The sequence below is a fragment of the Heterodontus francisci genome, chromosome 23, assembly GCF_036365525.1.
Source record: "Heterodontus francisci isolate sHetFra1 chromosome 23, sHetFra1.hap1, whole genome shotgun sequence".
In the NCBI taxonomy this organism is placed as follows: domain Eukaryota; kingdom Metazoa; phylum Chordata; class Chondrichthyes; order Heterodontiformes; family Heterodontidae; genus Heterodontus; species Heterodontus francisci.
The window spans coordinates 23719858-23746184 of record NC_090393.1 but is presented as its reverse complement, the minus strand read 5'-3'; the positions used below and the strand labels follow the sequence as shown (position 1 = coordinate 23746184).

Sequence of the window (26327 nt, the reverse complement as noted above, 5' to 3'; positions counted from 1 at the left end):
ACTTGAAGGAAGTGAGTGGAGATAAAGGAGAAGTTGTTCAATGTGAGAACAAGTTCAGCCAGGCGGGGGAGGGTGGTGGTGGATGGGGACTGGTTGGGCCTCTGTTCAAGGAAGAAGCGGAGAGCCCTCAAACCATCCTGGTGGGGGATGGAGGTGTACAGAGATTGGACGTCCGTAGTGAAGAGGATGCGATTGGGGGACAGGAAACTGGAAATTGTCAAAATGACGTAGGGTGTCAGAAGAGTCACGGATGTAGGTGGAAAGAGACTGGACCAGGGGAGAAAAGATAGAGTCAAGATAGGAAGAAATAAGTTCAGTGGGGCAGGAGCAGGCTGACATAATGGGTCTGTCAGGACAGTCCTGTTTGTGGATTCTGGGAAGGAGGTAGAAGTGGGCTGTCCGGGGTTGTGGGACTATGAGGTTGGAAGCTGTAGAGGGAAGATCTCCAGAGGAGATGAGGTCAGTGACAGTCCTGTGGACAGTAGCTTGATGTTCAGTGGTGGGGTCATGGTCCAGAGGGAGGTAGGAAGAAGTCTTAACTTGTGCAGTAACCTTTTATGTGTCACCCTATTGAATGCCTTTTGTTAATCCAAATACACCACATCTACTGGGTCTCCTTTATCCACACTGCTTGTTACATTCTCAAAAAACTCTAATAAATTTGTCTAACATGATTTCACTTCCATAAAACCATGTTGACTCTCCTTGATTGCATTATGGTTTTCTAAATGTTCTGCTACTACTTCCTTAATAATGGATTCTAGCATTTTCCCAATGACATGTTAGGCTAACTGGCCTACAGTTTACTGCTTTCGGTCTCCCTCCTCTCCTGAATAGAAATGTTACATTTGCAGTTTTTCAATCCACTGGGACCTTTCCCGAATGTAGGGAATTTTGAAAGATTACAACCAATGCATCCACTATCTCTGCAGCCACTACTTTTAAGACCATAGGATGCAGGCGAATCAGTTCCAGGGGACTTGTCCGCCTTTAGTCCCATAAGTTTGCTTCGTACTTTTTCTCTATTGCTGGTGATTGTTTTAAGTTTCCTACCTCTCTTTGGCTTTGTGATGTTCTACTATTCTGTGAAGACAGATACAAAATACTAGTTCAAAGTCTCTGTCATTTCCTTGTCTCCCATTATTAATTTTCTAATCTCATATTCTAATGGACCAACACCCTTAGTTTAGCTACTCTTTTCCTTTTTATATATTTGTAGAAGCTTTTACTGTCTGTTTTTATATTTCTTGCGAGTTTCCTCTCATACTCTAATTTTTTCCTTTTTTTAAGTCATCCTCTGCTGTTTTCTAAAATTTTCCCAATCTTCTCGCCTACCATTAATCTTTGCAGTATTGTCTGCCTTTTCTTTCAATTTGTTACTATCCGTAACTTCCTTAGTTAGCCAAATAAAGAGCAAGTCTCTCCATCAGCACTTCTCTTCGCAACAGCCAATTTTTAAAAATGGGCAAGAACATGGTAGATGGAATATAATGTGAATAAGTCTGAAGTGATCCACTTTTGTCGACAAAACAGAAAGGCAGAGTATTTCTTAAATGATGAGAGGTTGGGAAGTGTTGATGTTCAAAGAGATCTGGGTGTTCTTGTTCATGAATCACTAAAAGCTAGTATGCAGGTGCAGCAAGCAATTAAGAAGGCAAATGGAATGTTGGCCTTTATTGCAACAGGATTTGAGAACAGGAGTAAAGATGCATTGCTTCAATTGTATAAAGCCTTGGTGAGACCGCAGCTGGAGTAGTGTTACAGTTTTGGTCTCCTTATCTGAGGAAGGATATACTCGCCATGCAGGGAGTACTACGGAGGTTCACCAGACTAATCCCTGGGATGGCGGGATTGTTTTATGAGGAGAGATTGAGGAAACTGGGTCTGTATTCTCGAGTTTCGAAGAATGAGAGAGAGGTCATCTCATTGAAACTTACAAAATTCTTACAGGGCGTGTAAGAGTGGATGTGGATAGGATGTTTCCTCCAGCCGTGAGTCTAGAACAAGGGGACACAGTCTCAGAATAAGGGGCAGGCCATTTAACACTGAGATGAGGAAGAATTTCTTTACTCAGAGGGTGGTGAATCTGTGGAATGCTGTACCCCAGAAGGCTGTGGAAGTTTAATCATTGAGTATGTTCAAGACAGAAATTGATAGATTGCTGAATACTAACATTAAGGGATATGGGATAGTGGGGAAAAATGGTGTAGAGGTAGATGATCAACCATGATCTGTTTGAATGGCGGAGCAGGCTCGACGGGCTAAATGGCCTACTCCTGTTCCTATTTCCTATGATCTTACAATACTCCCACTCTAGTTACCTCTTCCCATCCTATTCCCATATCTGGCTATTCATGTCTCACTCATGTATCAAGTATCCTCTTGAATATTAATGCTATCTGCTTCAGCCATTCTTGTGGCAGCAAATTTCACATTCTCTTGGGGGAGATGTTTACAGAAAAGTGACATGTCAAGACTTATAGTGGTCAGGAGGTTCTAACTTGCTGTTTGGGGTTTCGCTTCGGAGATATTGTTTTGGTTCAGTTGGGGTGTGGACTGTGCTTGAAGGCAGTTGGAGAGCAACCTGCCAAGAGAGAAGCATCCAGCTTGCCTCCTGCCTCTTGTCTCTGTGAAATGCTGCATCATGAGTGTGTGAGAGAGGTACAACCCCTGACGCTGCATTTCTCCTGAGAAGCTGGAAAAACCTGCCGGATTAATCCTTGACGCCGCCTGAAAAGACCTACTTGAGAAAAGATCCCAGTGACCCGTCTACGTGTTCTCAGATGCCAGACTGTACGCCATTTTGAGATACAACATATCTCATCTGTTTTCCTCAAGAATTAACAAGTATTTGGCCAAGGAATTTTTTTGACTGTTTTTTGTAAAAGAGCTCTACATAGAAAATTTCTTTTTTTTTCTCTTTAACCAGTGTGAGTGAATGTGAGTGTGTGTGTGGGGGGGGGGGGGGGGGGGCGGGGGAGAGGGGGGGTTATTTAAAAAAGGAACTTTAATATTTCAGTCTGTGTATTAATGCTTTGCTTCTTTCCTGGATAAGACTTGTTTGATAATAAATTGATAATTTTGTTATTTAAGAAACTTGGTTGGTATATTTTATTCTGGAATAAAGAGTAGAGCATATGATTCACTGCATCGGTAACCGGGTAAACATTTAAATATATGATGTGACCTGTGGAGATGTGGAACTAGAAAAGACAGTGAACTCCTCTTGCCTTGGTCATAACGGTATAATTTGCAAAATTTAACACCACACCTCCAATTTGAGTCCAAATCATCTGAGGAATTGGCCAGGTAGAGTTACTGTACCTCAAGGAACAAATGAGTTGAATTACTGTGCAAAGTTCTAGTAATCAAATACATGAATTTTCCTGGATTAAGGACTGAAACTTTGCAGTTAACAATTCTACTTTGCTCTGCAAGTGAGGAATACTCAGTCTTTATGTTGTACCATGAAATGCAAGCTGAATAATGGTCTCTCTTTAGGAATAGGAAAGGGCTCTGCTCAGACAAGGAGATAACTAAATATGATTTGAACCTCTGCAATCATTTTGTAGACACCAATAGATAGTATAGCATCTTGCCCTATTAAATTCCATGGGTATGATGATTACATTTTGGATGTTTTCAGATGGTTGTGGTTGTGGGAGGTCAGTCATCACAGTCCCAGGACATCACTGCAGGACTTCCTCAGGGTAGTGTTCTTGGCCCAACTATCTTCAGCTGCTTCATCAATGACCTTCCTTCATTCATAAGGTCAGAAGTGGGGATGTTCACTGATGCTTGCACCATTCGCGACTCCTCAGATAGTGAAGCAGTCTGAGTCCAAATGCAGCAAGACCTGAACAACATTCAGGGTTGGGCTAATAAGTGGCAAGTAACATTCGCGCCACACAAGTGCCAGGCAATGACCATCTCCAACAAGAGAGAATCCAACCATCGCCCCTTGACATTCAATGGCATTATCATCACAAAATCCCCCATTATCAACATCCTGGGGGTTACCATTGACCAGAAACTGAACTGGAGTAGCCATATAAATACCATGGCTACAAGAGCAGGTCAGAGGCTAGGAATCCTGCGGCGAGTAACTCACCTCCTGACTCCCCAAAGCCTGTTCACCATCTACAAGGCACAAGTCAGGAGTGTGATGGAATACTCTCCACTTGCCTGAATGGGTGCTGCTCCAACAACACTCAAGAAGCTCGACACCATCCAGGACAAAGCAGCCCATTTGATTGTTTGTGGATGAGGTACAATCACTTCCTCCACCACTCACACACAGTGGCAGCAGTGTGTACCATCTACAAGATGCATTGTAGCAACTCACCGAAGTTACTGAGACAGCACCTTCCAAACCCGTGACCTCTACCACCTAGAAGGACAAGGGCAGCAGATACATGGGAACACAACCAGCTGCAAGTTCCCCACCAAGCCACACACTGACTTGGAACTATATCACCGTTCCTTCACTGTCGCTGGGTCAAAATCCTGGAACTCCTTTCCTAACAGCACTGTGGGTGCACCTACCCCACATGGACAGCAGCAGTTCAAGAAGGCAGCTCACCACCACCTTCTCAAGGGCAATTAGGGATGGACAACAAACGGTGGCCCAGCCAGCGATGCCAAATTCCATGAAAGAGTAAAGAAAACTTCATGGCAACCTATTGGGCAAAGGCAGAATGGTTTATTTCGGAAACCATCATCACTAACTCACCAATTTTACTCTCAAGATGAATACAAAAATAAAGCATGAAATAAGCCTTCTATCTGAACTCCAAGTTGAGGCATAACGTTAATGGAATATGACGTATTCAACACTGCATCTTAACTATACCATTCCTGACCTATATTGCATGGCCAGTGGCCCCGTTACATTCACAGCTACTGTTAAACCCAATAACTGCACCAATACATCACACCCTCCATTACAATTGTAAGTATACATGACTGAGATCTTCCTAAAGTGCCACATTTCCTGAGTAAGCATCAGCAGCTACAACCTTTTCACTTCCTGACCTGAAAAGCAGCGGCTATGACCTAAGCTAAAATGCTCCACTGGCAGTTCTAATGTTCTGAGATATAACCCAGCCCCTTCTTACAATAACATTGCAACTGAGCCTGGTGTCTTAATTAGTTTCAAGTGATACAAACCAAATACTCCCTTTGTGAGATTTAATGTTCCTCTAAATAAAGAGAATTCTATTCAGGAACAACCTTACAAATGTATTACCTCATCACTGGGGAGTATTAGGTTCAGCCCAAAATATGTATTTGCATCCTTATGCGTTGTCCAACATAAACCTACTTTGCAAGCAGCTAAGGACAGATTCCAACAATAATAGTTTGGCATTGGCCTGTGTGTTGTCAGGGAAATCTGGTGCACAGATGATGTCACCGGGAAGTCTTATTTCATTTCCTGCGGTTGATCTAATTCACACCCTCACCCTAAAAGTACCAAGGATTTTGGTATAAAAATTTATTGTTTTTAAGTTTTATATTTTCTGAGGTATTAATATGTATAAATATTTTGCTGATCTAAATTCTCTGTATACTTTATTCCGTTTTATTTCCAATTGTATCAAGTCAGTCACCATTTCCTGGGTCAGGATATTTAGATACTATTGCCCATCATAACACTGCTGCTTACAAAAGACAGAAAGGCCACCCCTACCCACCTACACAAGCTGATATAACCAACCTCCTGAAGCCTAGTTGGTTAAGAGTAGTACTCAAACATAGGTATCCTGGATGTGAATTACATTTGCAATAAGAATGTTAATGTCAAATGAAATCCCCATGTATAATCTTAGCAGATGGTATACACAATCATGGCACAGTGATTTATAAGCATGACAGTGCACATCCCAAGGATTCTAACTTGCTAAGCTCCTTACTGAATGCAGGGAGGTTTGCAAAGGTGAGGGATGGAAAAATGAGAAAAGTAATGACCCTGGGTCACTCCCACACAGATTCCCTGCAGTTAGTGAATTCAGTAGAGACTATCAGCTCTCTGGGGTCAATGAAATGTAGTCACAGCCTGAAAATAAAGTGCGAAGAAAATTCTGCAAAGCAATTATAAATGTACCAGAATGTAATGTACGGCGACCAGAGGATGAAAACCACTTTCTGATCATGCAAAGCAGTTAGTGAGAATGAACCCTCACAACTCCACATATACTTCTGACTGGTCCATAGGTTCCCAAATGAGTGAAACATGCCATCTCACTGAGCTATCATGATAAACATTCAGGACATAGAAATTGTTACTCTTCTGGTAGCATGCATCTTCATAAATCTCTCAGATTTGTGTAACATCAATGTTTTCTTAAGAAATTGAAAACCAAAAAATGTGCCCTGGTTACAGCTAATTAAGTTAATTCGGATATTGAGAAGAGATTTGTCTTTTTCAAGGGAAAGCTATTTTCTATTGTTTTCATTTATTCCTGAAGTATTTTAAAATCCATAGATAAAGTTAAAAAGTTGTTACATTTTTGAGTTTTTACACCAGATATTTTCATTAGGTTCAACATTACAGACCATCCATGACCAAGTTCATGCTCACTGCAACCTGCAATGTTTTATTTACTTACCAATATATTTCTGAGGCATTTCAGTTACATGCATATTGCACATGCCACCATGTGACTTCTTCACGTTCAGATGATAGAAGAATAAACACCATCAGACCATGCCTTATGCCATGAATTACTGAATATTTACTGAACATCAAACAGATAAAGGAAACATATCAAGTGCATTCATAATAATTACAGACTTGTTTAATTCATTCATGGGATGTGAGCATCGCTGGCAAGGCATTTGTTGCCCATCCCTAATTGCCCTCGAGAAGGTGGTGGTTAGCTGCCTTCTTGAACCACTGCAGTCTATCTGGTGCCAGTACACCCACAGTGCTGTTAGAAAGGGAGTTCCAGGTTTCTGACCCAGCAATAGAGAAGGAAAGGTGATATAGTTCCAAGTTAGGATGGTGTGTGGCTTGGTGGGGAACTTGCAATTGCTGGTGTTCCCATGTGTCTGCTGCCCTTGTCCTTCTAGGTGGTAGAAGTCACGGGTTTGGAAGGTGCTGTCACAGGAGGCTTGGCAAGTTGCTGCAGTGCATCTTGTAGATGGTACACACTGCTGCCACTGTGCATCAGTGGTAGAGGAATGAATATTTAAGGTGTTGAATAGGGAGCCAATCAAGTGGGCGGCTTTGTCCTGGATGGCGTCAAGCTGTACTCATCCAGGCAAGGGGAGAGTATTCCATCACACTTCTGACTTGTGCCTTGTAGATGGTGGACAGGCTTCGGACAATCAGGATGAGTTACTCGCCGCAGAATTCCCAGCGTCCGACCTGTTCTTGTAGCCACAGTATTTATATGGCTGGTCCAGTTAAGTTCCTGGTCAATGGTAACCCCAGGATGTTGATAGTGAGGGATTTAGCAATGGTAATGCTGTTGAATGTCAAGGGGAGATAGTTAGATTCTCTCTTGCTGGAGATGGTCATTGCCTGATATGTGTGTGGTGAGAATGTTACTTGCCATTTATCAGCCCAAGCCTGAATGTTGTCCAGGTCTTCTTGTATGTGGGCATGGACTGCTTCAGTATCTAAGGAATCGTAAACAGTACTAAACGCTGTGCAACAGTGAACATCCCCACTTCTGAACTTATGATGGAGGGAAAGTCATTGATGAACCAGCTGAAGATGGTTGGGCCTAGGACACTACCCTGAGGAACTCCTGTAGCAATGTCCTGGAGTTGAGATGACTGGCCTTAATCAACCACAACCATCTTCCTTTGTGCTAGGTACGACTCCAACCAGTGCAGAATTTTTTCCCCGATTCCCATTGACTTCAATTTTACTAGGGCTCCTTGATGCCACATTCAGTCAAATGCTGCCTTGATGTCAAGGGCAGTCACTCTAATCTCACCTCTTGAATTCAGCTCTTTTGTCCATGTTTGGAGCAAGGCTGTAATGAGGTTTAGAGCCAAGTGCCCCTGGTGGAATCCAAACTGAGCATTGGTGAGCAGATTATTTCTGAGTATGTGCTGCTTGATAGCACTGTTGACGGCACCTTCCATCATTTTCCTGATGATTGAGAGTAGACTGATGGGGTGGTAATTGTCCAGATTGGATGTGTCCTGCTTTTTGTGGATAAGACATGCCTGGGCAATTTCCACATTATTGGGAAGATGCCAGTATTGTTGCTGTACTGGAACAGCTTGGCTATGGACATGGCTAATTCTGGAGCACAAGACTTCAGTACTACAGCCGAAATGTTGTCAGAGGCCCTAGTCTTTGTTGTACTCAGCCGTTACTTGATATCATGTGGTGTGAATCAAATTCGCTGAAGACTGGCATCTGTGTTGCTAGGGACCTCAGGAGGACGTCAAGATGGTTCATCCACTCGTCATTTCAGGCTGAAGATGGTTGCAAATGTTTCAGTCTTGTCTTTTGCACTCATGTGCTGGGCACCCCCATCATTGAGGGTGGAGCTCATAGACGCAGAGCTTTGATCTCATCCATTGGTTGTGGGATCGTTTTCCTCTATCTATCACATATTGTTTCTGCTGTTTAGCATGCATGTAGTATTGTGTTGTAGCTTCACCAAGTTGGGTCCTCATTTTTTGGTACGTCTGGTGCTGCTCCTGGCACACTCTTCATTGAACCAGGACTGGTCCCCTGGCTTGATGGTAATGATAGAGTGGGGGATATGCTAGGCCATGAGGTTACAGATTGGAGTTGAATTCAATTCTGCTGCTGCTGAATATCCACAGCGCCTCATGGATGCCGTTTTGAGTTTCTAGAACTGTAGTGAATCTATCCCATTTAACACGGTGGTAGTGCCACACAACATAATGGAGGGCATCCTCAGTATGTAAACGGGACTTTTTCATCACAAGGACTGTGTGGTGGTCACTCCTACCAATACAATCATAGACAGATACATCTGCGACAGGTAGATTGGTGAAGGCAAGGTCAAGTAGGTTTTTCCCTCTTGTTGGTTCTCTCACCACCTACCGCAGGCCCAGTCTGGCAGATATGTCCTCAGGACTTGGCCAGCTCAGTCAGTCGTGGCGCGACCGATCCACTCTTGGTGATGGACATTGAAGACTCCCCACCCAGAGTAGATTCTGTGACCTTGCTACCCTCAGTGCTTCTTCTAAGTGGTGTTCAGCATGGAGGAGTACTGATTCATCAGTTGAAAGAGGGTGGTAGGCAGTAATCAGCAGGAAGTTTCCTTGCTTATGTTTGACCTGATGCCATGAGACTTCATGGGGTCGGCAGTCAATGCTGAGGACTCCCACAGCCACTCCTTCTTGACTGTACACCACTGTGCCGCTACCTCTGGATGGTGATGGAAGAGTGTGGGATATTGGCTGTAAGGTATGATTCGGTGAAAATGATTATGTCAGGCTGTTGTTGACTCATCTGTGGAGCAGCTTTTCCAGTGTTAGCACAAGACCCCAGATCTTACTGAGGAGGACTGTGCAGGTTGGACTGGGCAGGGTGTGCCTTTGTCGCTTCCTGTGCCAAGGTCGATGCCAGGTGGTCCGTCCAGTTTTATTCTTCTTTGACTTTTCTGCAGTGGTTTGATACAACTGAGTGGCTTGCTCAGCCATTTCAGAGGGCAGTTCAGAGTCAGTCAACCACATTGCTATGAGTCTGGAGTCACATGTAGGCCAGATTGGGTAAGGACAGCAGATTTCCTTCCCTAAAGGACATTAGTGAATCAGATGGGGTTTTTTTTTAATGGTAATCCAATAGTTTCATGGTCACAATTACTGAGACAAGCTTTTTATTCCAGGTTTATTAATTAATTGAATTTAAATTCCACCAGTTGCCGTGGTGGGATTTCAACTCATATTTCCGGAGCATCTGGATTACTAGTCCAGTAACACCACGCCACCATTCTCACTATTCTCTTGAGAATATTAAAAGCAAGAAAAGTTATTCTTCTGCACTGGCATGTAACATAAACCTAACATTTGTACAACAGTCTCTTATATCTCACATGGGTATTTGCTACCAATAAGCTTCTGACCTACCCCATGGTTATTGTCTTCAAAGGACTTTTGATTTAGAATATATTCCAAGATATTGCTATAAATTCCTTTTAAGATAGTCCAGAACAAGGAGCTAAGATATGTGAGTCTCTAACTCAGAGAGAACTGTCAATCAAACACATGCTTTAAAAAGATCCAGAGGACGTGAAATACAATGGCACAGATTTTGCAGTCAGTGGTGAAGTGATGCCGCTTGCCACTAACCTCAAAGAAAGCTGCTCACAAAGATATTTGGTGTGGATTTCATCTTTCCCAATGTTATTTTCATTCTGGCAGCTGCTATAGGGGATATCTAATGTCCAGCAACAATGAAGTCGTCAAGCAGGCTAAGCAGCCAATCATATTGAAGAATTCAGACAGACAGCAAATCAGGAAGCAATAAGCAGGTTTTAGCATTCACTTTTTATAATTTTACAGAAAGCTAAATAAAGATTGGGGCATATAAATGGGATTAAGGTAGAAGCTGAAATATCAAACAAACTTTTAAAAGTTTTTATTTTAAAAATCTACGGTGTAACAGAAACCACACCTGCCAAAATGAGACATATTAATTTTGTCATATGGAACACTATTTTTGAACTGTTACTGGACATTGAACTGGTTTAAAAAGACCACAGAACAGTAGCTGAAAACATGGTTGCACATTTGCATTCTAAAAGATAGCTGCATGGAGAGACAACGGGAGTACTCTCTGATCCAATTAGCCAGATGGGTTTTGTCAATAGTGATGATCAAGAGACATTGAGAGTCATTGAATGTCTAAGAGACAGCATTCCACAACTCCCCCAATGAGTGTGTCTGATAAGCTTGGATGAATCCACAAGTATCACAGGAGAGGCTGTTTCAAACAGGGAGCTAGTCACATGACTAACCTGCTGGCCAACCTAGAGTTAATTGAATTGTGCTCACAGAACAGGTTTTGGAAGAGACTGCAAGTGAACTTCAAGAAGAGAGCACCTCTCTCTCTCTCTAATGCAAAGTTCCAGGGATCCACAGAATTAATTTAAGCCTCAAGACAGAAGACCAGTGAAACAGGTTTGAAAGTGTGCACTCGGCCCCAAGAGAACTGCAAGACTTAACTTCAATCAAAGACTTTACATCCAACTCAAAATCAGTCTATGAATTTCTATCTACCACTTCAAACCTTCCCTCCCTTTTAATTCTTTCTCCTCCTCTGGCTCTATTTACCTGTGTGTTTATCGTGTATGCATGCTAGCATGGTTGCATTGCATATTTTTAGTAGTTTTAACTGAATTAGAGTTTAAAGGTTAATAAACTCACACCTTTCTTGTTTAAATCTGAGAAAACCTGAGAAAAACTGCTTTAAAAGTTAAAACCTGTTACAGCCAAACCCAGAAAAGGCTGAGAGAGAAGCCCTGGACCCTTTTCTCACATGGTTGTAACAATGGGAATATCATGAAATAGAGAAATTTGGCACTCACAAATATAAAATCAATTTTTCAGGGCCAAAGAGGTTGTTTAGGAGTAATTATGAGAGTACGACGTTAAAAATCCCATTACACCTCATTCAAGAAGGTGTAACCTTTCAATTGGTTTATAGTGAAAATAGTTGCATAAAAAGTGGAAGTTTGCACCAACTCAGTGACTTCCATTTGATTTTCATCTGCAAGGGCTTCAACTGTGCACCCTGTGGAAGAGTGGAGAATCACTAACAGCAACTTCTGGATTTCCATGCTTAACTGTGCTTGTGCAAATGGAAGAAGTTGTTCTTAGTTTTACAGAGCAATAACAGTGGATACTGACAGTTTCACCATCATAACAACCATAAAATATGGGTCATGGGTCATTTTTCTCATCAGAGAAATCTCTGGTACCCTTTGAAACCAGGTATCAGCTTGTGTCAGTGGTAGCACTCTTGCCTCTGAGTCACAAGGTTGGAAATTCAAGTCCCACTCCAGGATTTGAGTAATAATACAAGTTGCCACTTCAGTGTAGTATTGAGGGAGTCATGCCTTGTCAGGTGCTGCCTTTTGGATGAGATGTTAAACTGAAACACCGCCAGCCGATTCAGGTGTGACAGTATTCATAATTCATCCCTCAACCAACACCACCAATAAGAACCCAAGATTGACTAATCACTCATCTTATTTTCTGTCTATGAGAACTTGCTAAGTGCAAAAACAATCCAGTGTAAGAATAATTAACCGGGGGAAAGCCAAATTAAATGGAGTGAGAATGGAGCTGGGGGGAATAAATTGGAGTCAAAGGTTGTCAGGAAAACCAGTAGCTGAACAATGGGCTGCCTTCAAAGAAGAGATAGGTTGGGCACAGCTAAGGTATGTTCCTCGAAGGGGAATGGTAGGGAAAACAAATCCAGAGCTCCCCGGATGACAAAAAATGTAGAGATTAAGATAAAGAAGAAAAGGTGTGCTTATGACAGATGCCAGGTAGAAAATAGCACTGAGAACCAGGCTAAATATAGAAGGTCCAGAGGGGAAGTGAAAAAGCAAATAAGAGAAGCAAAGAAAGCATGAAAAGAGATTGGCAGCTAGTATTAAACAAAATCCCAAAGGTTTCTACAGACATATAAATAATAAAAGGGTGGTAACAGGAGGAGTGGGGCCGATTAGGGACTATAAAGGAGATTCACACATGGAGGCAGAGGACATAGTTGAGGGATTAAATTCATACTTTGCCAAGTATTCTGTCTTTACCAAGGAAGAAGATGCAACTCAGGCAATGGTGAAAGAGGAGGTAATTCAGACACTAGAAGGGTTTAATATTGATAAAGAAACCATATTAGACAGGCTGCCTATACTTAAAATGGATAAAAGACCAGGACCGGATGACATGCATCCAAGGATAGTGAGGCAAGTGAGGGTGGAAATCACAGAGGCACTGCTCATAATTTTTCAGTCTTCCTTAGACTCAGGAGTGGTGCCAGATAACTGGAGAATTGCAAACGTTGCACCCTTGTTCAAAAACTGGTGGAAAGATAATCCCAGCAACTACAGGCCAGTCAGTTTAACTTTGGTGGTGGGGAAACTTTAATAAAAAAATTCTGGACAAAATTAATAGTCGCATGGACAAATACGAGTTAATTAATCCATCATGGATTTCTTAAGGGAAAATCATGTTTAACTAACTTGCTGGAGTTTTTTGAGGAGGTAAGAGAGGGTTGATGAGGGAAATGCTGTTTATGTGGTGTACATGGACTTTCAAAAGGCCTGTGATACAGTGCCACACAACAGACTTGTGAGCAAACTTCTAGCTCATGGAATAAAAGGGACAGTAACAGCATAGCTACAGAATTGGCTGAGTGACAGGAAACAAAGAGTAGTTGGTTAATGGATATTATTTGGGCTGGAGGAAGGTTTGTAGTGGAGTTCCCCAGGAATCAGTGTTGGGACTCCTGCCTTTCCTGATATATATTAATCACCTAGACCTTCGTGTACAGGGCACAATTTCAAAGCTTGCAGATGATACGAAACTTGGAAGCATCGTGAACTGTGAGAAGGATAGTGTAGAACTCCAAAAGGACATAGACAAGTTGGTGGAATGAGCAGACAGGTGGCAGATGAGGTTCAATTCAGAGAAATGTGAAGTGATTCATTTTGGTAGGAAGAACATGGAGAGACAATATAAAATAAAGGGTACAATTCTAAAGGGGGTGCAGGAGCAGAGGGACCTAGGTGTATATGTGCATAAGTCATTGAAGATGGCTGCACAGGTTGAGAGAGCAGTTAATAAAGCATACTGTATCCTGAGCTTTATTAACTGGGGAACAGAGTACAAGAGCAAGGAAGTTATGTTGAACTTGTATAAGATACTAGTTCGGCCTCAGCTGGAGTATTGCATCCAGTTCTGGGTGCCGCACTTTAGGAAAGACGTGAGGGCATTGGAGAGAGTACAGAAAAGATTCACGAGAATGGTTCCAGGGATGAGGAACTTCCATTATGAAAATAGACTGGAGAAGTTCGGACTGTTTTTCTTGGAGAACAGAAGGTTGAGAGGTGATTTGATAGAGGTATTCAAAATCATGAGGGGGCTGGACAGAGTAGATAGAGAGAAACTGTTCCCACTCGTGAAAGGATTGAGAATGAGAGGGCATAGATTTAAAGTATTTGCAAAGAGAAGCAAAAGTGAGATGAGGAAAAACGTTTACATGCAGAGAGTGGTTAATGTCTGTGATGCACCGCCCGAGACTGTGGTGGAGGCAGGTTCAATTGATGCATTCAAAAGGAAATTAGACTGTTATAATGAAAAGGAAGAATGTGCAGGGTTACGAGGAGAAGGTGGGGGAATGGAACTGAGTGAATTGCTCTTTCGGAGAGCCGGTGTGGACACGATGGGCCGAATGGCCTCCTTCCACACTGCAACAATTCTGTGATTCTGTGAAAAACAGTTCAACCATTTCCTGACATCACAAGAGGTAGTTCAATGGTTCTGAAGCACTTTGAGATGTCCTGATGATCTAAGGTGCTACAGAAATGAAAGTTCCTTCTCACTTTAATGAGAAATAATTTGCTCTAAACATTGAACAAATTATTTCTTGCATGGCTGTTTGTTGTGTGCAAATTCGCTACCACATTTGCCTACATAACAGTGACCACACTTCTTTGGGACAACCTGAGGATAAAGGGTGTAACATGATTAGAATATCTATCATCTTCTTCTTTAATTCATGCATTGATATATTACGCCATGATTAGTTCTGTTGGAGCAACCTACAGACACATATTACTGTAGTGTTTTTAAATAAATGCCGATAACAAACATCAGCATATTGCGGCCTGTGACACACCACATGTTGGTGTATATTCTCTGGAGGCGATAGAAACAGCTCATCAGTAGCTACATTTATGAAGACAGCCAGACTGCTCTGCAATGATATTAAAATTGAATAACTCCTGCCCCCCCCGCCCCCAAAACAGGCAGGAGGATTGTGATATGCAATTAACCCGCACCCTTTGATTGAAATGCAGGCAGCATGCAAACTTTTGTTGCCTGCTTATTATATTGATTGCTGCATGCAGCCAATGCTAACCACACTGTTCATTGGCTACACGCATCAGCAGGGGGTCCAAAATCACAACTTCCGAGCACCACTTAAAGCTTGCCTGCACTGCTCAAAGGGGAGGTGCATTGTGGTTGGAGCAGGTGCTGGGAATTGTCCCGGAAGTGAATCCTGAGAAACAGTAAGGAATGGCACAACATGGGACAGATTGGACACTGCACTGGAGATCTTGGTGGAGAAGGTGGAAAAGAGACTCCTGTATTCGCAGAGGGTCAGGAGGCCCTCCAGACACATAGCCAAAAGGCAGTGAGAGCAGGCAGCCGTGGTGATCAATGCCAAGAGCCAAGCCCCGAGATGCAGTGCCACAGAAGTTCAATGACTTCACACGAGTGAGCAAGGTCAGTGAATGCATTTTCAAATGCCATATCCTATCAACTGTATTAGTAGCCTCCGCCACTGCTCAAATCACCACATCCCCATCACTCGCCTACCAACAATCCCTAGCAATCAGGCCTCAGACCTATCACTCACATGCTTCACCTCACCTTCACATACACAGCACTGCTGCAAGCGTCACACCGATATCTCAAAGCTTGCACTCATTGCCAGCTATTCAACCATGACAGCCTCATCAGCCAAACAGACTGCACAACACTCGCTGACACACCTCCCTCTCTCTTGCAGGAGAAGGTGGCACACAACCAGAAGGAGCAGGAGCTAACCGGAGGGAACAGGCATGCCTGACTGTCCTAATTCCCATGCAGGAAATGGTGCTGACTATTATGGGAAGGGCCATTGCTGGGGCTGTGGTCACTGGTGGGGCTAAAACCATCAAAGATGACAATATCCTCAAATGTAAACCTCCTTCTTACATCCCACAGTCTCTTCTGATTTACAAGCTTAAGATCATGTAAGCTTGTATCTCTTCTTACTTGCTCTCCCTCCTCTCATCACAACCTTACCCATGTGCCTTTGTCCTTTCAGATATTCAAGAGGAGCAGCTTGGCCAGGCAGTGGAGGAACATCATGGACAGTGAGCAAGACACAGCACAGTCACTTGATTTCACACATACAGCCACCAGCTCAGATACTGGCACTGCAGATATCTTCAAGGATAGATTAGAGGCAGGAGCTGCTCCAGGCATGTATGTACTGCAGCCAGGGGCAGGTGGCAAGGATAGCACAGGTGCCAGCTCACCAGAGGGCAAGGTCAGATATGAGTTCTGTTGCAGGGGACTCAGATAAGTTAGGGCAGCCTACAGAAGAAGGCTGATGGGTAGGCACAACAAAATGCTTAGTGCACTAGGAAGCTTGCCAGAAAGATAATGTCAAGGAGCACTGAGGAGTCCAGAGCCAACTTGGCACGAGGCTTTGAGCTGAACCTGGAGCCCATACTTTCCAGGATGGAGGTGGTAGCCAACTCTGTGGACCCAACCATAACGCAGTGTCTGATGGCCAATGTTGCTACTTCCAGTGCAGTGCAAGCAGCAGCCACACAATGTCTGCATACAGCATTGGGAGCTCAGGCTGCTGTAATGCAAGGTCCGTTTTCTGCCATGCAAGCCCAGACGGCTGTCATCATGGCTCTTAATTACATTGTTCAAAGGAGCTTGCAGAGTGTCACAGCAGTCCAGCAATCTGTCCTCCAACAGATTAGTAAGGTTGCTGAGGTGCCACCAACAGACCTGCAATCCACTTTTAGGATTACAGCATTTGTCCTCCCACCTCTGCCACCCCATAAGTGCCTTTGCCCATACTGCTGCCGCCCATGCCAAGGTAGTGCAATCCGAAACAGGGCCTTCTAGGCCCCGATCTGCTCGTGGTCATCCTCCAAGGTCACCAGCAGTCCATTCCACTGAAAGTCAGCAGCTTTCTACCAGCCATGCTGCAGCCACTGGGGTTGTACTGTGTAGCAGCTCGAGGACAGACAAAGGCACACAGAAGACAGACACTAAAGGAAAGCACAAGTGTGGTTAGCTTACATTTGTATGCAATATGGTATGATTTCAGATACAGATTTGACTTGGATCATTTATTTTGTGCTGGATTTTATTTTTGCATGGTGGCCAAGTGGACACTGTGATAGTCAGTGGCAGGGGAAAGTTGGTAAATGGGGAATTGGGAATGTGGTTACTGGTATCACATTCAGATGAGTTTTTCACGGGACAGCCCGGCCAGAAAGGGACTGTTCCTTCCTCTTTTTCCTCCTCCTCAGCTGTTCACTGTATAGTTGGTGGCAAGGGCTGTCCCCTCATGATGACAAGGTTGTGCAACATGCAGCAGATCACCACATATCTTGACACCTGCTCTGCTGAGTACTGCAGGGTTTTTCCAGAGCGCTCTAGGCAGTGGAAGCATTGTTTCAGTATGTCAATGGTCTGATCTATCGCATTTCATGCGGCAGCATGGCTTTCATTGTATGCGTGCTGCCCACGTATGAGTGGTTTGTCCACCAGAGTCACAAGCCATGTCATCAGCAGATAGCCTTTGGGGTCAGTAGCCACCCTTTGCTTTGCCATGCAGGCTCAAATGCAGCTGGCACAGTGGACCACCACAGAAAGAAGGTATCACAATGGCTGCTAGAATATCAGGAATTGACCTGTATGATTCACTGCCTCTGGTCTCACACTAGCTGGGCACTGAGAGAGTGGAATTCCTTTCAATTCTTGTATATGGAGTTTTCATATGCCCGCAAAGCGATGCGGGTGCAGTCGATGGCACCCTGCACCATGGGGAAGCCTGCAATCCTAGCAAAGCCACGTGCTCGCTCTGCCTGCTGGTCTCTGCTAAGGTAGAATGAAATGTAGTTAGCCCTCTTTAAACAGAGAGCCTCAGTGACCTCCATTTTGCCACAGCAGATATCAAACTCCAGTCTAGATGGAGCCAGACGCATAAAAGTTCATGACCACAATCACCTTCACAGCTACTGGCAATGCAGTCCTTGCCCTGCTCTGAGGTTGCAGTTTTGACAGTAGCAAGTATACATTTCAGTGAGGATGCCCTTATTGAAGTGCAGACGTCTCACATGTTGCTCCTCGTTAAAGTTTAGGTGCGAGTATTGCTCTCTGATCACCCTGAGCGGATATGCCTGTGCTGAGAGCCCTTCATGCCCCTCCTCTTCTCAGATTGTCCTGCTCTGCGTGGCACCTGCTCATTCCCTCCGTCATGCTGTATTCCAAGGAGAATTCCTACTAGTGCACCCGTATCTGGGAGCAAATGCTTGGGTTTATGTAGAAGCCTTGAAGTCAGCAGAAGTCCATCAGCACCTGCCACACCAGTGCCTGTAGACTTTTGCAATGTGAAAGAACTATGGCACGCACTAAAAACTTGCAGAATCATAACAATAACCAGAAGAAATCAACCAGGAGCTGATCTGCAAGTAGATGATGATCCATTAAATAGTGCAGGTGTGGGTGGGTTCTTCCTGCTGCTTAACATGTGTTCAACTGTGTGAGGTTAAGAGAGGGCACTAGCTAGAGCATCGAGCTCCAAAGTTAAACCACTGGCATCTGATCAGTGCTGCATGCTAAGTGACATCATGATCTGCGTGCTCTGCATACTTCCAATGGATGTTAGTTGTGTGCATACTAGAGCCCTCACCACGATGATGGTTGATGCTATTCATGGCAGAGGTGTGCGCCTGCGCATCAGATGCCACTTTGGACCCTAAATGGTACTTGTAGTACCCAAACAATGGGTACCACCAAACATGATTTTGTGCCCATAGGCTTTCCTACTATTAGTAAATTATTAAACTCCATTTTCATTCGATGCCAAGGTTTCTCAAACTTTAGAAACCTTCCCAAAGTTGACTCAAGCATTTGGAGAACAGACTCTTTAGCATGCATGATCAGATCTTACTCAGTGGATTATGTACTTTGTATGGTTAGAGGGGACCAACAGTGCAGACATAGAGTCAAAACAGGCATCTTCTTGATTGAGAGACCATTACATCGCCTACTGACTTCGCATTCTATTGATGTCCACTCACCGGAATCTGTGCCTGGCTTAATAAAATTAATTATGTGAATTACCCACCTCACGATCTTTTAGCTTCATGGCCAGCACTAGCTGGAGACGGTGGTTGTTTAGGGCCTCTCGGTAGTTGCCACTGGAGAAGAATGCCGATCCCAGATTACCATGGGCTCGACACTCGCCCGTATGGTCACCTGAGTAAAGGAGAGGAAAACTCCATTTTAGTTCAATACAACTTTTGATGAATAATTCATCTCAATCAACTTAGTTTAAGCTAAACTATAAAGAAATAACTACAGAAATTAATGCTTTAAAAAAAATTCTTGCCACAATTTTCAATCCTCTCCTCCTGAAGATATAATGGATGAATTTAGACAGCAAGTGTTAACAGACTATTTGACCAGGGAGGATATCACAGTTGAGCCAACTCTTGTCCTTGCCTAATAACTACCAACATACACATTCTATCGTGGGCACAGGAAATTTTGTCTCACTGTATATAAATCCCATTATCATCTTAAAAGATTCCATTTAAATCATCCCTCAACTTTCTAAATTACAAGGCACATTAAGTTGTGTAGATGGCAATAGGAAGTAACAAAGGGACATAGGTATACTAATTGGGTAGGCAAAAAATGTGGGGAGTGTGAGGCCATCCATTTTGAATCCAAGAAAGACTAATAGGAATATTTTATTGACTGAGAGAGACTGAAAACTGTACAGGAGCAAAGGGATTTGTACACACATCACTAAAAGGTATACGTACAGAAAGTAATTAAAAAGGCATGTTGGCCTTCAGAGAATAAGGAACAAAAGCCAGGTTTAAGGAACCTGTCCTCATAATTGAACCCATAAGCCTCAGTAATACTCTGGTGAATCTGCACTGCACCCCTTCCAAAGTCAGCGTATCCTTCCTTGGGTGTGATATCCAAAAGTAAATGCAATATTCCCGGTGACCTTTGACCAAGACTCTCCACAAGTGAAGCATCTCTTTCTCTCCCTTGTATTCTAGCTCCCTTGAGTTAAAGGTGAACATGCCTTTTTAATCACTTTTTGTATGTATGAACTACCTTTTGGTGATGTGTGTACCTGGACACCCAAACATCTTTGCTCTTCTATAGTTTATAGTCTCTCGCAATTAATAATATTTTCCTATTAGTCTTTCTTGGATTCTAAATGAATGGCCTCACACTCCCCACATTGAGCCCCAGTTGCCATAATTTTTCCCACTCAATTAGTCTGTCTATGCCTCTTTGTTACTTCCTGCTCCCATCTACACAAATTGCTGTGGCTTATATTTTGGTGTCATCTATAAACTGGATAAAGGAATATCGTTTTATATCCAAATCACAGATATAAATGGTGAAAAATTGAGGCCCCTGTACAGATCCCTGGGGAACACTGGTTGTCCTGCCAATTAGAGTACAGTCTCTTTATGCCTGCCTCTTTATACATGTCACAAGGTTACCTCCAATTCCAGGAGCTTTTATTTTTGCTAATAATCTTTTGTACCTTATCAAGTGCCTTCTGGAAGTCCATATAAACATCCATAGACACTCCCCTATCCACCATGTTAGTGACCTCTTCAAAAAATTCAACTAGATTCATCAGGTATAACCTACTCTTCACAAATCTTTGCCAATTCTCTTTGACCAGTTCATTGTCACACTCACATTAAGTGCAGTGATTGAAAATACAGAACTCAAACTGAAGAGTTGGAATAATTGACTTTTCCTTTAAGAAAGTGGACAACATGCTGCAAAAATAGGTGGAAAAGGTCAAACTTAGCCCTGTGTATTCAAACTGTCTTACTGCCTGTAAAGAACAAAAAGACACATTCCAAGCTGAGGTGTCAATTACACGCATCCTGAACCCATCAAGAGACATTTTTGAATTGAATGGGTTCTTCTGAAACAAAGAAGGTGTGAAGTAGCCACATCCTGGTCCATTATTGGTCACCACAGGGAGGGGAGATCTGCGTCTCCCAACCATCAGGTTCTCGAGATTTTTCTCTCTTAAATCCCTTCATTTTGTCCATTAGGTTTTTTTTACTTATACTAAATCCTTTCCTTGACTTATTTTTAGGTTCTCTTGTATCACTGGCATTTTGTCCCCTTTACTGTGAAAACAGGTACAAAGTACACATGTAACAAGTCTGCTGTTTTGATATTATCCATTACAGTTTCACATGCGTCCTCCTTTAGTGGGCCCACATTCCCTTCAATATTCTCCTTCTCAACTATATTTGTAAAAGCATTTACTGTTAGCTTAGATAGCCCCTTCAAGAATTTTATTTCACATTCCCTTTTTGTACCACATTATTTTCTTTGTATCTGTTGCTTTTTATAGCTCTCCCAATTTACTGGATTTACACTTCTCATTGCATGTGTGTAAGCATGTTCTTTTAAGCTTCATACTGTCTCTTACCCCATTAATTGGCCATGGTTGCTTAATTGCACAAGTGGAGCTCGGAATTGGACTAGAGACTTTCTGATCTGTATTTCTAAGTGTTATGTTGGGCTGTGCCTTCACCCACTAAGCCACTGAGGGAGCAGAAATTCATAATTTGCTAAATTGATGCTGCTGCCCTTGTCAAGTGAACTCAGCTACCAATTATGTCACTAACTTGAATACACAATGTAAAGAGCAAGGTGGAGATTCACACCATAAGATCATTACTGCAACGTTCTATTGAGAATGCAGATAAATTAAAGCCAGGCAATAAAATTTATAAGATTTTTGAATCTCTGAATATTAGAAATTCAGTAGATGCTCCTGTATTTACCAAAGGTAATGCAGTTTTAGTTAGTCCACAATATACTTGAACAGACTGTTAACTCTCAAGGGTCAGCACTATTTATGATAAGTAATTAACGGTGGATTCCTGCAGGTCTATTTAATTAGAAATCTCGTGCCATCCATCACACGTTTCAAAAGCATCACACCTCAGAAGTGACACTCTTCAGGGTGTCACACCTCAAAATGTCCTATGTCTGTAGGATAGAAATTAATGATTGGTTGAAATAAGTACTTATCTATTAATTTATCAAATGGCTAATTGATTAAATGTGAACAAATCAAAAGTCAAGGAGGACCAACAAGGAACAGTGACAAATCATTTTTTTACTTAGGTACCATTCACAAACTAGCAAGTACCACGAAACTGACCAAATTGCTCAAATAATTTCTTCAGTTTTTAGTAGCAAATTTTCTTATTTGCTCATAACTCTATGCAACTTTTATAATAAACAAAAAAAACACAACTCTAAAAATCAAACAAAATGGATTTAACATTATAAATTACTGCAAAAAATTTCACAAGGTCAACCATGCAGAAGCACCTCACAATCTTCCTCCAAAGCAGTAGCCAATTGTTTCTGAAATGATTCCATGGGTGCTGCCTCCTCTGCTCTACCTGGGAGTCTATTCCATGTATTTATCTTTGTGTGACGAAGAATTTTTTGCCATCAGTCCTAAATTTAATTTCTTAACTAGTTTGAACTTATATTCCTTCATCCTGTTCTTAAAATTTAATGTATCACACCTTTTTCATACCTTTAACCATTTAGTGCAATGCTGGAATATCAACTATCAAGATGGCTCCTGTCCAGGCTGACAAGCCCAGGTTTCTCCAGCCTTTTCTCATAATGCCAACACTAGGGATTAGCCTCATGGTTCTTCTCTGCACTGCATTCAGTGTTTGAATATCTCCTTGTGCCTTAATATGCAAGTATTCAGTACATGATCTGACAAACGCACTGTACAATTTGATCATGACTACCTGTGACTTATATTCAACTGATTTAGCTGTGTACATCAAGTTACATTGAGTGGAACAGCAAGGAAACTTGCCATTCAGCCCAACTAGTCTATGCCAATGTTTATGTTCCACATGAGCCTCCTCCCACCCTACCACATCTAGCCCCTTCAATATAATCCTTCTATTCTTTTCTCTCTCAGGCACTTATGTAGCTTCTCCTTAAAAGCACCTATGCTATTTGCCTCAAGTACACCTCGTAGTAGCCCATTCCACATTCTTACCACTCTTTGGGTAAAGAAGTTTCTGCTGAATTCCCTATTTGATTTATTAGTGACTATGTTATATTTATGACCTCTAGTTTTGGACTCCCCCACAAGTGGAAACATTTTCTCGATGCATACCCTATCAAACTTTTTCATTATCTTAAAGACTTCTATCAGTCATCCCTCAACCTTCTCTTGTCTAAAGAAAAGAGCACCAGCTTGTTCAGCCTTTCTTGATAAGTATATCCTCTCAATTCTGACATCATCCTTGAGAATTTTTTTTGCACCTTCTCCAATGCCTCTTTTTATAATATTGATATCAGAATTGTGCACAGTGCTCCAAATGTGATTGAACCAAAGTTTGATACAAGTTTATCTTCTAACTTTTCAATTCTATCCCTCTAGAAATGAACTTGTCCTTTTTTAATGACCTTATTAACCTGTGTCATTACTTTTAATGATTTGTGCATCCACCCCTTTGCTCCAACCCAGTTAGACTCTAAGCAGTATGTAGCCTCTTTATTCTTCCTACCAGAATGCACACCTCACACTTATCTATACTGAAATTCATTTACCAATTACATGCTAATTCTGTAAGCTTATTAATGTCTTCCTGCATTCTTCCTCAGTATTAACTATACCTCCCAATTTGATGTCATCTGCAAATTTTGAAATTGCACTTCCAATTGCAAAGTCCAAATCATTAATATAAATTGTGAACAACAGTGGTCCCAGCACTGATTCCTGTGGAACACCACTTCCCACCAATTGCAAGTCTGAATAGCCACCCTTAATCCCTACTCTCTGTTTTCTATTTTGTAGCCAATTCTGCTATCTGTCCCCTGACTCCGTATGCTCTTACCTTAGTCATGAATCTACTGTTCAATACCTTTTCGAAGATCTTTTGGAAATCCAAATATAATACATCTGCTGCATTACCCTGTCTACTCTCTCTGCTACCTCCTTAAAAAATTCATTAATGTTGAATCAAGTATGACCTTCCCTTTTGAAAACCATGCTGACTGCTCTTTATTGTATTTTTGGTTTCCAGATGTTTTCTATTACATCTTTGATTAAAGATTCAATTATCGTTCCTTCAGCAAACTGATCTATAGTCCCTTGGACTTGTTCTATCTTCCATTTTAAATACAGGAATAATATTAGCTGTCTGTCAGTCATATATAGAAACTTAGAAAAATAGGAGCAGGAGTAGGCCATTCGGCCCTTCGAGCCTGCACCACCATTCAATACGATCATGGCTGATCATCCAAACTCAGTACCCTGTTCCCGCTTTCTCCCAGTATCCCTTGATTCCTTTAGCCCTAAGAACGATATCTATAAAGAGGTTTCAAGAAAAAAGTCTGGTGTCAGTTGCCCCAAAGACCCAAGGCCTTGTTTCGAAAACATTCAAGAATTGTGGGAATTATTTAACAAATCGAGTTTTTGCACATTAAATTAAATCCAAGCAAACAATTTGAAACATTGCAATACTATTAGTATTGCATTAGTTATGCAACAAAATCACAAAATGTTTTGCCTTTTGAATTTTATGCAAAACAATATTTTGACTGAAATGTTCATGTAATAGCATCTCTGCAATCTCCTCCCAAACATCCGTTAACATGCGCAGATACAATCTATCTGGAGCAGGGGTTTTATCCTCTCTCAGTCTGATTAGTTTAACACTTATCTCCCCGCTTGCTATTTTAAATGTCTTTATCTATTTTATGATCATTTCTTCTAATGTCATACCCTCCTTGTTAGTTTCCCTGGTAAATACTGAAACAAAGCAACTACTCAATATTTCTGTCATTTCTCTCTCATTACCTGTGAATTTAAATGGTGACCCTTTACTGGCCCTATTCACATCCTTTTTTTGGTTATTTATGTGCCTGTGGCATTCTTTTTACATTCCTCGATAATTTAATTTTGTAATTCCTTTTGCTTTCTTAATTGTTTTCTTTTTGACATCTTTCCTAACCACTTCATATTTCCTTCTGTCATCCTCTCTTTTATTCTCTATGTACTTCCTGTATGCCTTTTTCTTTCAATTCAATTTTACCATTATCTCTTTATTCATCCATGGTATTTCATTATTGGCTTGTTTTCATCTTGTTTTTGGAGTGAAATGTATTTCTCTTCAACTCTATTGATCACCTTTTTAAATACCTCCTACTGCTGTTCTCTCCCTGACTTTTTTTTCCAGTTTATCTTCCCAAATTCCATGTCATCACCTCAAAATTTTTTCCACCAATCTACTACTTTGGTCTTTGTTTTACTTATCTATTTCTCAATCATCAATTTAAAGCTTATTATGTTAAGATCACTATTGCATAGATATTCCCTTATGTTTCCTTCTCTTATCTACTCTGCTTCATTTCCCATGAATAGATCTAGTAGTAATTCCTCTCTTTTTGGGATTCTTTCGGACTGGGTAAGAAAGGAGTCCTGTACACACTCTTTTTAAAAAAAAACCATTCCCTTTTCCCCTTTCCCAACCTCCTCTTGCCAGTTTATTTGTGGGAGTTGAAATCTTCCATGATTGTTACTTATTTTGTTCATTTCATAGATTTGCTCACATATTTCTTCCTTCACTTCCCTTCTACTATTAGTTGTCCACAAATTTCCCCATTCTGACACATTGCCTGTGCTGCCATCTCTAATCTTTATTTATTAATTAGCAGTAATTTATATCTAGAATAGAATCACCAGAGGTCTGGTATTAATTAGATGTTGGATTAGTTTGATTTGAAATTAATAATTAATTACTCTGATTATTTATGGATAGTAATTATTTAATGCATATTGGATCCGTTTAATGTTGGTTTTCTCCTCTTGGATCTATTTAGCTCCTTAGGTCTATTTGTTTATCGAAAGGATATAATGCTGACTATAATGTTACTTTTTGAGTTTTGTCAACATTTTATTGGCACTGTTGATTGCTGCTCTGCATTGGATGGATATGTTTAAGTCTAATAAGACTCAAATCTCTCAGCTTCATTCTTAACTACTTCAACGCCTTTCAGAGTATCTGATGGTTACTTTTTCTTCCTATGTGAGGTATGCTGCAGTTGTCTGCATTAAATTTAACCTACCATTGTTCTGCCCACATACCTATTTTATCCAAATCATTCTGTAATTTCCTTCAATTCCATTGCCTCTCCCAGTTTAGTAAAATCAGCAAAGTTGACCACTTTGCTTTAAGTTAGTGTGTATAGATCATTTATATAAATGACAAATGGCACTGGTCTCAACATTGAGGCCTGAG

General features: G+C 41.7%; 1 protein-coding gene across 4 annotated transcripts in view; it reads right to left on the bottom strand.

The window, feature by feature from the left end:
- ttc28 (tetratricopeptide repeat domain 28) overlaps window positions 1-26327 on the bottom strand; it is an 825016-nt gene that overhangs the window by 313519 nt on the left and 485170 nt on the right. For all 4 annotated transcript variants that reach the window (XR_010977250.1, XR_010977251.1, XR_010977252.1 and 1 more), the window contains one exon: window positions 19100-19230. Coding sequence is in view for 1 of the 4 variants with exons in the window: in XM_068054870.1 (XP_067910971.1) it covers window positions 19100-19230 (131 nt within the window). In the remaining 3 variants the exon portion in view is untranslated. The remainder of the gene's footprint in view (window positions 1-19099; window positions 19231-26327) is intronic.